At 41.7% G+C, this 12874-nt stretch overlaps 2 protein-coding genes across 12 annotated transcripts in view; both read right to left on the bottom strand.

Moving 5' to 3' along the window:
• The window catches only part of NEK10 (NIMA related kinase 10), a 268659-nt gene extending 265764 nt beyond the window's left edge, over positions 1-2895 (bottom strand). For both annotated transcript variants that reach the window (XM_075547136.1, XM_075547137.1), the window contains exon 1: positions 2716-2895. The gene's annotated coding sequence lies outside the window, so the exon portion shown is untranslated. The remainder of the gene's footprint in view (positions 1-2715) is intronic.
• Positions 2896-4933: 2038 nt separating this feature from the next.
• SLC4A7 (solute carrier family 4 member 7) overlaps positions 4934-12874 on the bottom strand; it is a 114681-nt gene continuing 106740 nt past the window's right edge. For 7 of the 10 annotated variants that reach the window (XM_075547125.1, XM_075547127.1, XM_075547126.1 and 4 more), the window contains 2 exons: positions 10801-10908; positions 4934-9068 (listed from right to left, as the gene is read on the bottom strand). In XM_075547125.1, coding sequence (XP_075403240.1) covers positions 8987-9068; positions 10801-10908 — 190 coding nt within the window. In that variant the 3' untranslated portion in view covers positions 4934-8986. The remainder of the gene's footprint in view (positions 9069-10800; positions 10909-12874) is intronic. The other 3 variants (XM_075547128.1, XM_075547129.1, XM_075547135.1) reach the window with 1 other exon arrangement.

Here is a 12874-nt window from a genome sequence, read left to right as displayed (position 1 = left end):
AAACATCTCAACTGTGCAGAGATCAGGACCTCTAACCCCCCAAGTTGCTCAAGGGTCAAGTGCATGTTTAAAACAAATTCCTACAAGAAGAACAAGTCTTTCAAGAACGTAAGACTCATTCCCAAATTCAAATCATAGCCTGGCCCCAAACCAATGTATTTTTTATCTGATTATCTGCCTAAATTATAGTGTTAGCAAAGAATACTGAAAGTATCATGGACTGCTAAAAGACAAATTTGTCTTGGAAGAAGTATGGCCAGAGTGCTCCTGAGAGGCAAGGATGATGAGACTTTATCTCAAGTATCTTGGACACGTGCTCAAGAGAGACCACTCCCTGGAGAAGGACATCATGCTCGTAGAGGAGCAGCAAATGAGAAGGCCCTCATTGAGATGGATGGACATCACAGCTGCAACAATGGGCTCAAGGACAGGACCAGGCAGAGCTTCATTCCATTATGCACCGAGTTGCTGTGGGCCAGAACGGACTCAACGGCACCTAACCGCAACAATAACACCTGCCTCTTCCTCTCCAGTAGACCATTGTGCAAACAGCTAATACTTACATGGAACTGCTTAGGTACCAGCCCTCACCCTAGTACTTAAAAAGTTCCACGTAAATATTTGCTATTTGTATTCCGTGTAAGAAATTTGCCTGTATTAATTTCTTTAATCCTCACAAAATCATCTTTTCAGATGCATTGAGCAAGAAAGAGTTCACCAGCACTTGTGCATCATACTCTGGTGCCTTGTGTGATGTGTGATGTTGGTGCCTTGTGTGATGTGGGGTAGCATGGAAACACCATGCAGAACACTGTCGGGGATGCGGCCAGAAGCTGAGTCCTCAAGTTGGAAGGCGCTCAAAATATCACCGAGGGGAAGCTTCCTCCTCAAAATAGAGCCAGCCGTAATGATGGAGCAAGGCCTGTGGGAGCAAAGCCGCCGGGAGCTTCGTTTGCCGACAGAGCACAACTCAAAATGAGAAAGACCAGCAGCAAACATCAAGTCATCGTTATAACTGGCAGTGTCCAAAGTAGGAATCTTCCAAGCATGCGCTTGCAAGCCGTGCTGTGCTTATTCTGTTTCACCAGTTTAAACATCCGTCATTTAATGACAGCTACGATCACAATGGGTATAGCGTAAAATGTGTGAATTGAAACATAAACAGAAAAGAGTGAATTGAAATACAGCTTCCAACCACGTAGTGCCCAACCCAAACCAAACCCACCACCACCCATGTGGTTGACTCATCAAAAACACAGCAAAACCAAAAAACCCCTACTAACTGCCACCAGGTCCGTTGCCACTTGTAGCCACTCAGTACCCTCCTCTTTCTCTCCTCGTGGTGTTAACCACAAGGTCAGCAGTTTGAAACCGCCAGCCACTTCTCAGGGGGTAAAATGAGACTCCTTGCTCCCGTAAAGATTCACTGCCTGGGAAATCCACAGGGGCGGTTTTCCTCTGTCCTGCAGGGTCGCTGTGAGTGGGAATGAACTTAATTGCAGTGAGTGGAGTTTTCCGATATTTAGAGTCTTGAAATCAATGTACAAGCTCTAAATTCAATATTTATCTTTTCTAAGCAATAGCTTTAATGGCCACACGTGATTTCTGAGTTTCCTGGAGCTAATACGGATGCCCTGCCAAGCAGTAATATCTCATTTCTGAAATCCTCAATGGATTTAAGTGGATTTTTAAGTCTCCCCGATGGTGAGCACCTGCTCTGTGCCTGTTACCGGCTAGACACACACGGCTGAGGCCCTCTCAAAGAGCATCTGAAGACAGGATGAGGCATCAGTTAACACAACGCAGAATGATTGGGCAGTGAGGGGGCCAACAAGAGAATCCATTCTGGGCAGCGTGAACACACAGCTGAACTACCACGCAGGAGAGAACAACCAAGATAGAACAGCTGATGTGAACCTATAGGGGTGTGATTAAGGTAGGGCTAATCTTTGATTCAGGGAGTGAAGATCCGTCTAGCAATGGAAGCAAAAGAAAAAGTTAAATGGGGCCAACCATGGCCAGGTAAGCTGGATGGCTGTTGTGTGTGAGACAGTATGTGTGTGAGAATGGAGAGAGTGGTGTGGGAAGTGAGTTGAACGTCACGAAGACGAAGACGTGGAAGAAGAGGCATTGCCAAGGATCTAGACTTTGGATGTGGTTTGGATAACGGAATGGATTGTTGAGTCCAAACTAAGGAATCCGAGGGAAGGTGCGATCTGGTGACAGATGGGAGGGGGCGGAGATTCAGGCTGGCACAGGTGTGCGGTTCTCTGGCTGGGGCTGGGTTGGGGGCGTTTAGCGGGGCAGTCTGGAATGGAGGTGGCGGCTTCCCCCTCTCCAGAAACGTGGTACCTGGAGGCATGAACGTGGGGCGAGGCCAGAGCAGCGCTATGCGGTGGGGAGAGCAGAAGAGAGACGCCCATCTGTGAGAGTCTGCACGAGCTTTACAAAGTGCCAGGGGCAGATCAGAAGGGTCACGCTCGGCCTCCCCTTTAACCACTGGAAGGGCCACCAGCCATTGCTCAGGGCACTTTCCCACCGTCAACCGCCGATGCCCACCCGTCCTGCGGGGTGGGAACGGAGACGCCCGCGCTCCCGTCGGTGGCCTCGTCCCCGAGGCTTCGGGGGGGCCGCACAGGGACCGCTGGGCAGTTCCCGAGAGACCCGGCCGCGAAGCCCGCGCCGGCCCCGCGGAGCAGCGGCGCCTGCACTCACCGCGCCGGAGGGAGGCCCTCCTTCAGGCGAACCTCCACGGCGTCCCTCTCATCCTTCCTTGTGTGGCCACCGGCTATGCCGGACCGCGAGCCCGTCCGGTCTCAGCCCAGCCCCCCTCAGTCCCCTCAACCAGGGGGCGCCGCCGCCAGCCGCTCGGTTGGTTTTTCAATCACTGCTCCTTCAGGCCACCAACCGGCGCTGCCTAAGCCAATGCCTGCACCTCTTCCTCCGCCTAGCCAGGGAGTCTCAGCCAATCCAGAATAACCATGTTGCGGAGTGGCGGTCGCCCCAACGACGGATGACGCCGACCCGCGTTACCATAGCAACCAGAGAACGCGCGGCGTCTAGCTCCCAGGCTGCTAGGGAGGAGCAAAGGGAGATGCTGCTGAGGGATGCTCCACTTCACCTGAACCTAGAGCTTCGTGGTTGAAGGCAGGTTGCCCAGATCTAGATTTTTCTGGATTTTGAATGACCCACGTAGGACATTTGGAATAAAATAGGTAGGAAAAAGCAACTTATATCACAAGGTGGTTCAAAAGTTCCTTTGAAAGACTAAAACCCAAAAAAATCTTCCACAGAAAACATTAATTTAAAAAGGAATCTATGCATTATGTAACATACTTTTATATGTCATTACTGAAACACACTGAGAATAAGGCTTAGATGGTGTGGTGGTCCGGTGGTCTTAGGTGCAATCAACAGTGCATAATAGAACGAAACACTGCCTTCGACAGCCTCACAACTGTTACCTTTGGGGGTATTGCTTCACTAACTGGCAATCTCACCAAGTCTGATGTCCTTCTCCAGGGTTCTCTCCTGAGAACATGTCCAAAGCATATAAGACACAAGGCTCACCATCCTCATCATTCAAGGAGCATTCCAAACGGACTTCTTCCGAGACAGATTTGTTTTGCTTCTGGCAGTCCAGGGTACTTTCAATATTCTTTGCCAACACCATGATTCAGATGCACCGGTTGTTCTTGAGGTTTTTTTTAGTCACTGCCCAACTTTCACATGCATATGAGGCAAATGAAGATACCATGGCTTGGACTAGGTACATCTTGGTCCTCAAAGTGACATCTGTGCTCTTCAACACTTTAGAAGAAGTCTTGTGGGCCACAAATGTACATATGTGCTTGACACAATGGATGTATGTATGGATAGTGCTAAGAATTGTAAGAGCTCCCAATAAAATTATTTTTTTAAAAGTCTTGTTCAGCAGATTTGCCCAATGCCATGCCTTTTGATTTCTTGAGATGAACTCCCTACAACTTCAAGTCTTCGCTCTAGTAATTACAATGTTATCTATTGGTCCAATTTTGAGGATTTGTCTTTACATGGAGATGTAATCCACACTGAAGGCTGAGGTGCTTGACGTTCACCAGCAAGTGCTTTTAATCCTCCTTGCTGTCATCAGGCAGGGCTGTGTCACGTGCACTTCCAACGTTAATAAGCCTTCTTCCTGGTGCCTGAGGTCTTCACATAGTTCAGCGTCTCCTATTATCTGCTCACATACAGACTGTGGGGTGAAAAATACAACTCTGATAAACACAGCCCTCCCCCTCCCCCATGAACAAATTCATGTTTTGGCCTTGTGCGAGTCATTTAATCTTTTGTGAACGTCTGAGGCTTGAGAGAGGGAAATAAAAAACATTGCATGGAGGGTAAAGAAGAGATTTGACTTTATTTCAAAGATGTTTATCTTTCACATTTTTTTAAAAAAATGATTGTTCATTTTGTACTTGGCACTATCCTAAACTTTCTTCATTTACTGTCCAAATAACTTCACCTGCTGCTGGTTAGATTTGCAACATTGAGGCACATGAAATTTGTGAAGTCACAAGAGGTGGCAGAGGTGGTAAACGACTGACATAGGGTAAGCTTAAGACAATTTGACTCTGACGCTCAGTCTCAACCATGTTCATCTCCCTTGACATTTTCTGCGTCTTTAGGTAACATTGCTGTTCCGTTACTACCCTGAAATGAAGTTTACAGATTGTAAACATGATGCAAAATTTTTACATAAAAGGGAAATAAAGGATCAGACACTTTGTAGATGGCTTTAATTGGAATATTTCTTAAATATCCAAATAATTGGAAAAAACCCACTATTCTATTTCATCTTCTTTGGCAAGAAAAATGAATGAATCACTCATTTTCCATTTTCCTCTATGATCCCTCTGCTACCAGTCCAAATACAAAGTAAACACACCCACAATTAATTCAGTAGACTTTTATTGCTCTCTCAACTTCAGTAACATTCCAAAAAATAGTTTTCCTCTAAAAATTATGAAACAAATTTGAAGGCAGGGTCATTCACATCATACACTTGTTAGAGACTTGTGCTTCATAGAAATGAAAAATATTAGTTCTCCACTTAAAATGTTTAATTTACTTTGGATTTTATTACAAAAAAAATATTACCATTGTAACTATAAAAAGTCATAAAAATTGGAACTGTACTTTGAAATTACATCTCATGTTATCAAATATTATATAAAGGAACAATAAAATTCAATCTGTTTATTTAAACACAGTAAACAATGGAAACAAATCACATCTCCCTGGTCCCCCCACCCTCCACCCAAAACAAAAAAATCCGTGAATAAAACAACAAAAGAAAAGATACAACAAAAACCAACCATATCTCATTTTTTATTTTTCTGATTTAAAATAAAAATTGGTTAAACAATTACTTGAAGCCAGCTGCAGAAATCAATTTATGCTAATTTAATTAAAAATAATCTTAAGATGATTCTATCTCCAACTACGTTTTCCTATCATTGACATTTTATTTTTGAAAGATTAGCCAAGAGTAGTTTACATTAAAATTACCAGGTTTTTACATTTTTAACACTATTCAAACTTTGAATGTCCTGGAAGCCTTTCAATTTACTTTCTAAGAAATAAATAATTGTTGGTCTAGACTAAAAGACATTTCACACATTGGTACTGTATAACAATGATCTGGTCTACATAAATAAATTTCAGACGTTGTTTTTCAATAGAATCATTTGTGAATTACACTGTTCTGTCGATGGCTTATACATCCAAAATCTGTGCAGTTAAAAACAGGATCCCCCCGCCGGTTACACTGTTGAACATGCTTACAGAACCGATGCACGTGATATAACCCTTTCCACAAAAAACTCCGGTGTGGCATCTCAGTTTCAGAAACCATTTTTGTTTTTACAGAATTTGGAACCTGCTTTGTGAAAGAAAAAAAAAAAGAAGGCTACTATCTGCATAAGGAAGGAAAATAAATGTATGTTTGGATGGAGGGGAAAAGTTACTACTTTTAAGTGGTCAAGAAATCTGATCGATAACTACAGGCACCAGAATTCTGTGCTACACATCCTACTGAAGACTTGGCCAACAGGAACACTGGTGAGCCACAGCCGATTCTAAAAACTGATCAAGAACATCACACACACATGCACACTCATCAGAAAGACACTGTGCTTCACGTCTGCATATCTAATTATGAAATATGTAGAACCATGCTTTCACCACAATGAAGCTAGTTCACTGTTTTGCTTTTTTTTTAAAGTTGTTATTTTAGAGTGAAACAGCACTCAGAAGAAAGCATAGTTCAGATGGTCAACACATCAGGACCCATTACAGTCTATGTAAACAGACATCTATAAATAAATTAAAAAGGGCGGAGAGAAGACTATCCTGAGGTGGCTCTGTGGCCAGGGTATTCAGTAGCTCGAAGCTCCACCCCTGGAAACCAAGGCATCTAAGAAAGTGCAGGGCTGTTCATCCGATTTCATTTTGAAAATGGAGTATGTACAGGTTTCGTTCTTTTGCACCTTGAGGTAAATCAGTATAGAGCAATTGCTACTGCACATCTATACCCATTTAAGGCAATATTTAAAATCCAACGTTATGTTGCAAATTATATTCTTCACTGTCTTGCAATGAATGTTAACCATGATTATTTTTTAAAAAGTGGGAAAAGTATAATCATGTAAAACAAGCAGTAAATGATTTAAACATGAGTTACCTTTGCTCTTCAATGAAGTAGTCATATCAGATCATACAGTAAAATAAAGTAGTCACAAGGAAGTAGAAGCCATTAATAAGTAGAAACTTGTGGGGGGCAAAAACCATTTTGTGTGCAAACTATTTTACAAGTCATGGTTATTCTGGCACTGCATGATTAGTATACATAATTAAATAAAAATCACAGAAACACTGTGCTCCCAGGTAGTTTTCTGTTTATATTTTAAAATCACTTCCTGTAAAATAGGTATACAATGTGTTAACCCTTTGGTGTCCAGACCCAAGGATGTGACGTGAGGAACTCTCTTGCTCTCAGGTACATGGAGGTGGGGGGGAATAAAAATAGCAGCGAATCCTGGGGTCTCTGGAAATGATGCTGCTCTGAGTTAAAGGAATCAGTTCTGTGGAAGCTCACAAAGAACAGGGAAGCACCAAGGGGAATACTAGAGTCTCTTTTTCAGGCACTGCTAAATAACACCAGTTATAATTTCTAAAGAAAAGCAGCTACATTTCCAACCTCTTCCGTTGAGGCAGAAGTTGAAACTGTTTTGTTAACGAGAATCTGGCAATAATACCTTAGATGAGGAAACGAAATGGTCAAAACACAGATTGGAATGAATTAAACAAACACTTCAGAATTGCAGAAAACACCAGCTTTTGGCATTCCCGGTGACCCTTTAAGATCAAATTGTTTTGACTGTTGACGGGAACACTGGCATTGAATTAAAATCCTCACCCTAACATTCCCGTCACCCGGTGTCGATTTCTGGGGCTTCTCAATGCTCTTTTGGATTCTGCAAATTATTCTCTTGCCAAATCAGCTTCACAACTCCATCCATCCCGTCCCACAGGCCTCACTAGTAAGAACGAGATTTACTTCATGTGGAGCTAAGAGTGTCTAGCACATGACTCAAAAAGAACTGCTGAAAGTTAAAAAGGACAGCCCAGAAAAACAGAAACGAAGAAAACAGATAACTGAAACAAAGCAGGAAGAGTGCCATCAATCTCAGTTGATGCAGAAAATGTCAACTTTCTGTTTAAAATGCAAAGATGGCAGTAGTCGGTATCAAAGATAGAAAATCTAGCTACTGCTTCCAGATAATAAATCATAAATGCTGTGAGCACCAACTATTTACATAGCAATGTACTGTTACCTTATCAAATTGGTATATATTGTCTTTAGCATCCCTATCAATTAAAATAAATAAAATATTTTAAAATATAATCATGGGCAATTAACTATTAAATATATTCTGTACAATAGAAAGAATAGCACTGTCAACCGGAAATGAAGGGTAATTCTGAGGAGTATAAATTAATACTGATCACAAACCCATGAGAGAATCCTGACTCCTGATTATCTGCTGACACGACTTATAAGAGAAACTAATCAAGGACTTGAACTTAATACAAACTAAACCATTTACAGTAAAAGCCAGGAAAGGCAGAGAACAAAGTGGGCATTCTGGGATCTAATAACGAATTCGGGGGGCGGGGGGATCAACACAGGAAACAAAATTTAACTTTGGAAAATCAGCATGGTCTAGCTTCAAAAAGTTATATGGTTATGGAGATTAAATCCATAAAGTATGGAGGCTAACTCATAAATTTAGCAATTTTACTTATCTTTCAGAACAGAAACTAAATCTGGAGGTTGGGGAGGGGGGGGTGGAGATTCAGAAACCCTTTTCAACATAAAAGTCAAATCCATAGTTCTCTAGCTAGGAAGGTCCTATTCTCAAACTCCACTGCTTGTGAAACAGGATGGGCAGATACATGAATGAAAGACACATGCAAAAGGCACGGCATGTTACCATGTGTCCCACAGCACTGGCATAATGACCCCCTGCTCCTCCCGTAAAGCATTCGCTGATGCGATAGACTAAACTTTTCAGAAACAAGTTAAAACTCACATGTAAAAATTATTATAAATATCACTAAAAGTTGATATGAATTGTCACTGTGAACAGATTTTAAAAAGGTAGATTGAATGCACTCCCCCATATCCTTCTATTGCAGAAAAGGAGAACAAAATCCAGCAGAATAAATATTTGAATTGCAGGGATCATGTACCTCACTTGTGAGAGACCATTTCATTACACAGACAGTCTCCCTGGTGCTCATAAACCTCACACGCTACTTCACAAGAGCCACGAGTCACGCACACACGGCCTACAATATTATTATGTACAGGGCCTGAAACACACATATACACACACAGTATACAAATGCACACATATGTATAATTCTTCGTGGGGCAATCCTATAATGACGTCTCAGCATCCATGTAGCTCCTGGTTGGTTCATCTTCAAAATCTATTTTCACACTCACAGATCTTTCAGGGCTGTTTAAAACAAACACACAAAAAAACAAAGGTAAAGAAAATTATTTCAAAATGAACATTTAAAAATTATACACATGGCTAACATCTATCATAAGCTTTTTGAGATGACTAGGAACATTACAACGTTTTTATTACTATTCGTCTCTCTTCTTTTTACACCAGTAAACTTAATTGGAAAGCTAAATATGAAAATGCTTTTACGTGGTTTTTTTAATGGATGTGTTTATGAATGAAATCCCTACTTGTCTTACAAACTGAAGGGGGGGGGGGTCCTGAAAACTGGTCAATACGTGACTAGGCTTGATTTAGTAATTTTAACTGAATTCGTGAAGACAAGCACAGCATTTGACTTTTATTTTACTGACAAATAGATATAGGTATCAAACTATATCCTGGAAAAGGTAACAAACTTATGAAATACCTTTCCCTATCACCTGGTTTACAAATTCGCAATCAACACTTAGGCTGCACTTTCAAGTTAAAGTATAAATAACTTCATTTGTATGAGCTGATTTGATGTCACAAGTGAATCTCTGGATATTGGGGGGGAATTTTTCATGAAGGTCCTTCTAACACTTTCCTACGAAACGACAGGACGTCCAGGGTCCCTCACTTTACACGCGCTGGCATTATTGTAACATCTTTAGTCTTTCAACTGTAGCAACAACCCAGAAAGCAGGGGACGAAAAGGTGAGAAAAATTACTGAAGTCAAAAGAACAGTTAGTGAGATTTGGGTTGTGTGGAATGCAAAAATGACAAAGCCTAAGATAAGTAAGAGCAAAGCGAGCATAAAGAAAGAAACAGGCAAAGGGCTCTAAAAGGGAGTAGAGAAAGGCAGGGGCTGGGGAGCTAACCCACAGCTACCGAGAGACAGCACTCAGAGACAGCAGCCAACCATGGGCAGGAGCATGGCCGTGTGTCCAAAACGCCCTTTGCATGACACGCAAACACAATACACAGGCGCCCAGCATAGTGCCTGGTACAAAGCACACGCCAAATCGGTGTTCCTTTGAATGTGAGCATCTGAACAGGCTACAAGGCACTGTGGAATGGAGCGCAGATGATCATGGAGGGAGACGCAGAGCTCAGCCTTCAAAGTGAGGGCCAAGGAATGAAACAAAATCTTTGTCTAATGTTGAGTTACATCACAAGAAGCTGCATAATAGTTCCATTTCATGATCCAGTGACGATCTTTACATACATGGATTCAATTTCTGCCAGAAATATCCTCCAAAAAAAGTCTATGCTCAACATTTGAAGAAATGGAATGCTAGACACTGCCCCCCCCACCCCCACACATACATTTGAGAAGGGAAAATGCTTTTCTTCAACTATCAGAGAAAGAATGATTTGAGCTTAGTATTCAGTGAAACTACTTATCCCTAGTAATTATCTTTCTTCATATGGTTTACATTTTCATTTCATAGAATGTGTTCATATTTATCATAAAATGTCTCAACTCCTTTCTTTAGAGTAGACAATGGGCAAAGTATAAACTGAAAGACACAAATAAGGTACAAGCTTACTTACTGCCTTATGTTTGTATGCACTAAAATGATAGGTGGACGCAGGCACACATGGGAAGGAAAAAGAGTGGGTGAAAAAGGCAGAGTGGTTTTTGTCAGGCAAAGATGAAATCAATTAGGTTTAGATATGTTAATCTTACTTTTGGTTTCTTAAAGGAATCTGAAAACTGGATACAATTATAAAAGCATAAACGGTTATAGCTACCTCGTGTTAGATCTGGTTACTTTGGCAGTCTCAGTGTTCATGGCCAGTGCCTTCCACTGTGCAGTTTTGGCCATTTCATCTGATATGTTAACAACTGAGGGGTCGACGCTGAAGAACAAACACACTTTTTGGTTAGTGTTCAGTACGTGCTAAAGCATTAATACTGCCATTCAAATTATTTATTTAATAGTTGTACTCATCAACTTATAACTCTTGCCATGCATTTACCAACAAGGTTTAGCAAAGTATCAGAACCGTGGCATCTGTTTACAAAGGCTACATAGGAAACTTTATTATCAAAACCAAGAGGATCGTTTAAACAAGCAAAATTTATTTATGTAACTAATATTCAGAATATAATTTGAGGTTCCATAGCATTTCTCTAGCCATGATGACCAAAGACAGTCACCTTGGATATTAAATATTGAAGAACATTGCTTAAAATAACACGAAAGAATATATACTAAGGTGCTTATACACATTAAAAAGGTGCAAGATTACCACAACCCCAAAAATGTTTATAACACGAATTCCAATGTCACCAAACAAATATCCCAAATACTTAAGGGAAATTAAGATGACAGGGAAAAAAATACAACCACCTTCGTTTTCATCACTTTTGCAAATCTTCAAAAAGTACAGTGGAGAAATGGGACACTTTAAAGTTGAAAACAAAACCCAGAACATTTTCAACAGCTAACACACACATCAATATAAAATACGGCTTTTAGCTGACAGAGCATTTCTTAGTGTTGAGGTGCTAATTTGAGTTGACCAAAATTAACAGCCCAGAAAACTGTCCTTATTCCCGCAAGGGACAAACTTCTCTCAATCCCTATCATATATTCCCACCATTACTTTAAAAACCCAAAGCCAACGATGGTATGCATGAATTTTTAATTTTGTGCTCTAGGTTGTCAGTCAGATGTAATACCAGAGCAGCATGAAATTAATGTAGAGGTGTTTGCAAGCCAAATTCTTCACCAAGGGAAACCACTTCACACACACAAGCGACAAACACCAGTGTTCCCACAGGCGGTGGGAAATGAACCAGAGAAGAGCCGTCATCTCAAGAGTGCTGACTCCCGATCGCGTGCAAACAAGCTGGACGTCGTCACCGAGCAGTCAAAAGAAAACCCAAGTCCGTTTTTGTAAGAGTGTCCCGGTACCTTAAACGCTTTCCCCCGCCCCGCCATCATGATCCCAATTCTACCTTACAAACCTGGCTAGACCAGAGCATGTACACTGGCACAGACAGGAACTAGAAACACAGGGAATCCAGAACTGATGAACCCCTCAGGACCAGTGGTGAGAGTGGTGACACCGGGAGGGAGGCAAGAAGGTCGGGTAGAAAGGAGGAACCGATTACAAGGATCTACCTATAATCTCCTCCCTGGGGGGGGGGGGGGGTGAACAATGGAAAGTGGGGGAAGGGAGACATCGGGCAGTGTAAGATATGGCAAAATAATAATTTATAAATTATCAAGGGTTCATGAGGGAGAGGGAAAAAGAAAAATGAGCTGATTACAAGAGCCCCAGCAGAAGGCAAATGTTTAGAGAATGATGAGGTCAACGAATGTGTAAGTGTGCTTGACACAATTGATGTATGTAAGGATTGTGATAAGAGTCGTGTGAGCCCCAATAATTTTTTTTAAAGTCTCCAGGTTCAGAAATGGCCCGACTTCCCACTGGAACCGCTGTCAGCCCAAGTCAGCAGCTATGTGCGTGGCTGTCAACTTCAGAGAACTGCAGAAAGGGTGTGCTCAGGGGTCTTCGCTCTTGGTGGCCATCTTCTAAAGAGGGACGTTCCTACCAGTAGAAATTGAGGCTTTCCCTTAAAAAGGCATGCAGCCATTTTCAACCTCCAAAATAAAACGAGAGGGGAACTCTGCCTGCATGAAGTAGGCTGTTTTCATACACAACAGGCCTTTCGAAGGATCCAAGGCTTCCACGTTGTATTTCACGGATCTTCACCGGAAGCAATCCAAAGCTATGTAAAAACTTTAATTCGGGGAAATAAACAGATCTGCAAATTTATAAGCATTCATCATGCTGAAACTGTTTTTAGCAAAGC

This window comes from Tenrec ecaudatus, chromosome 4 (assembly GCF_050624435.1).
Source record: "Tenrec ecaudatus isolate mTenEca1 chromosome 4, mTenEca1.hap1, whole genome shotgun sequence".
Lineage (NCBI taxonomy): Eukaryota > Metazoa > Chordata > Mammalia > Afrosoricida > Tenrecidae > Tenrec > Tenrec ecaudatus.
The sequence above is the reverse complement of the archived record's forward strand: the minus strand, read 5'-3'. Positions and strand labels throughout refer to the sequence as shown.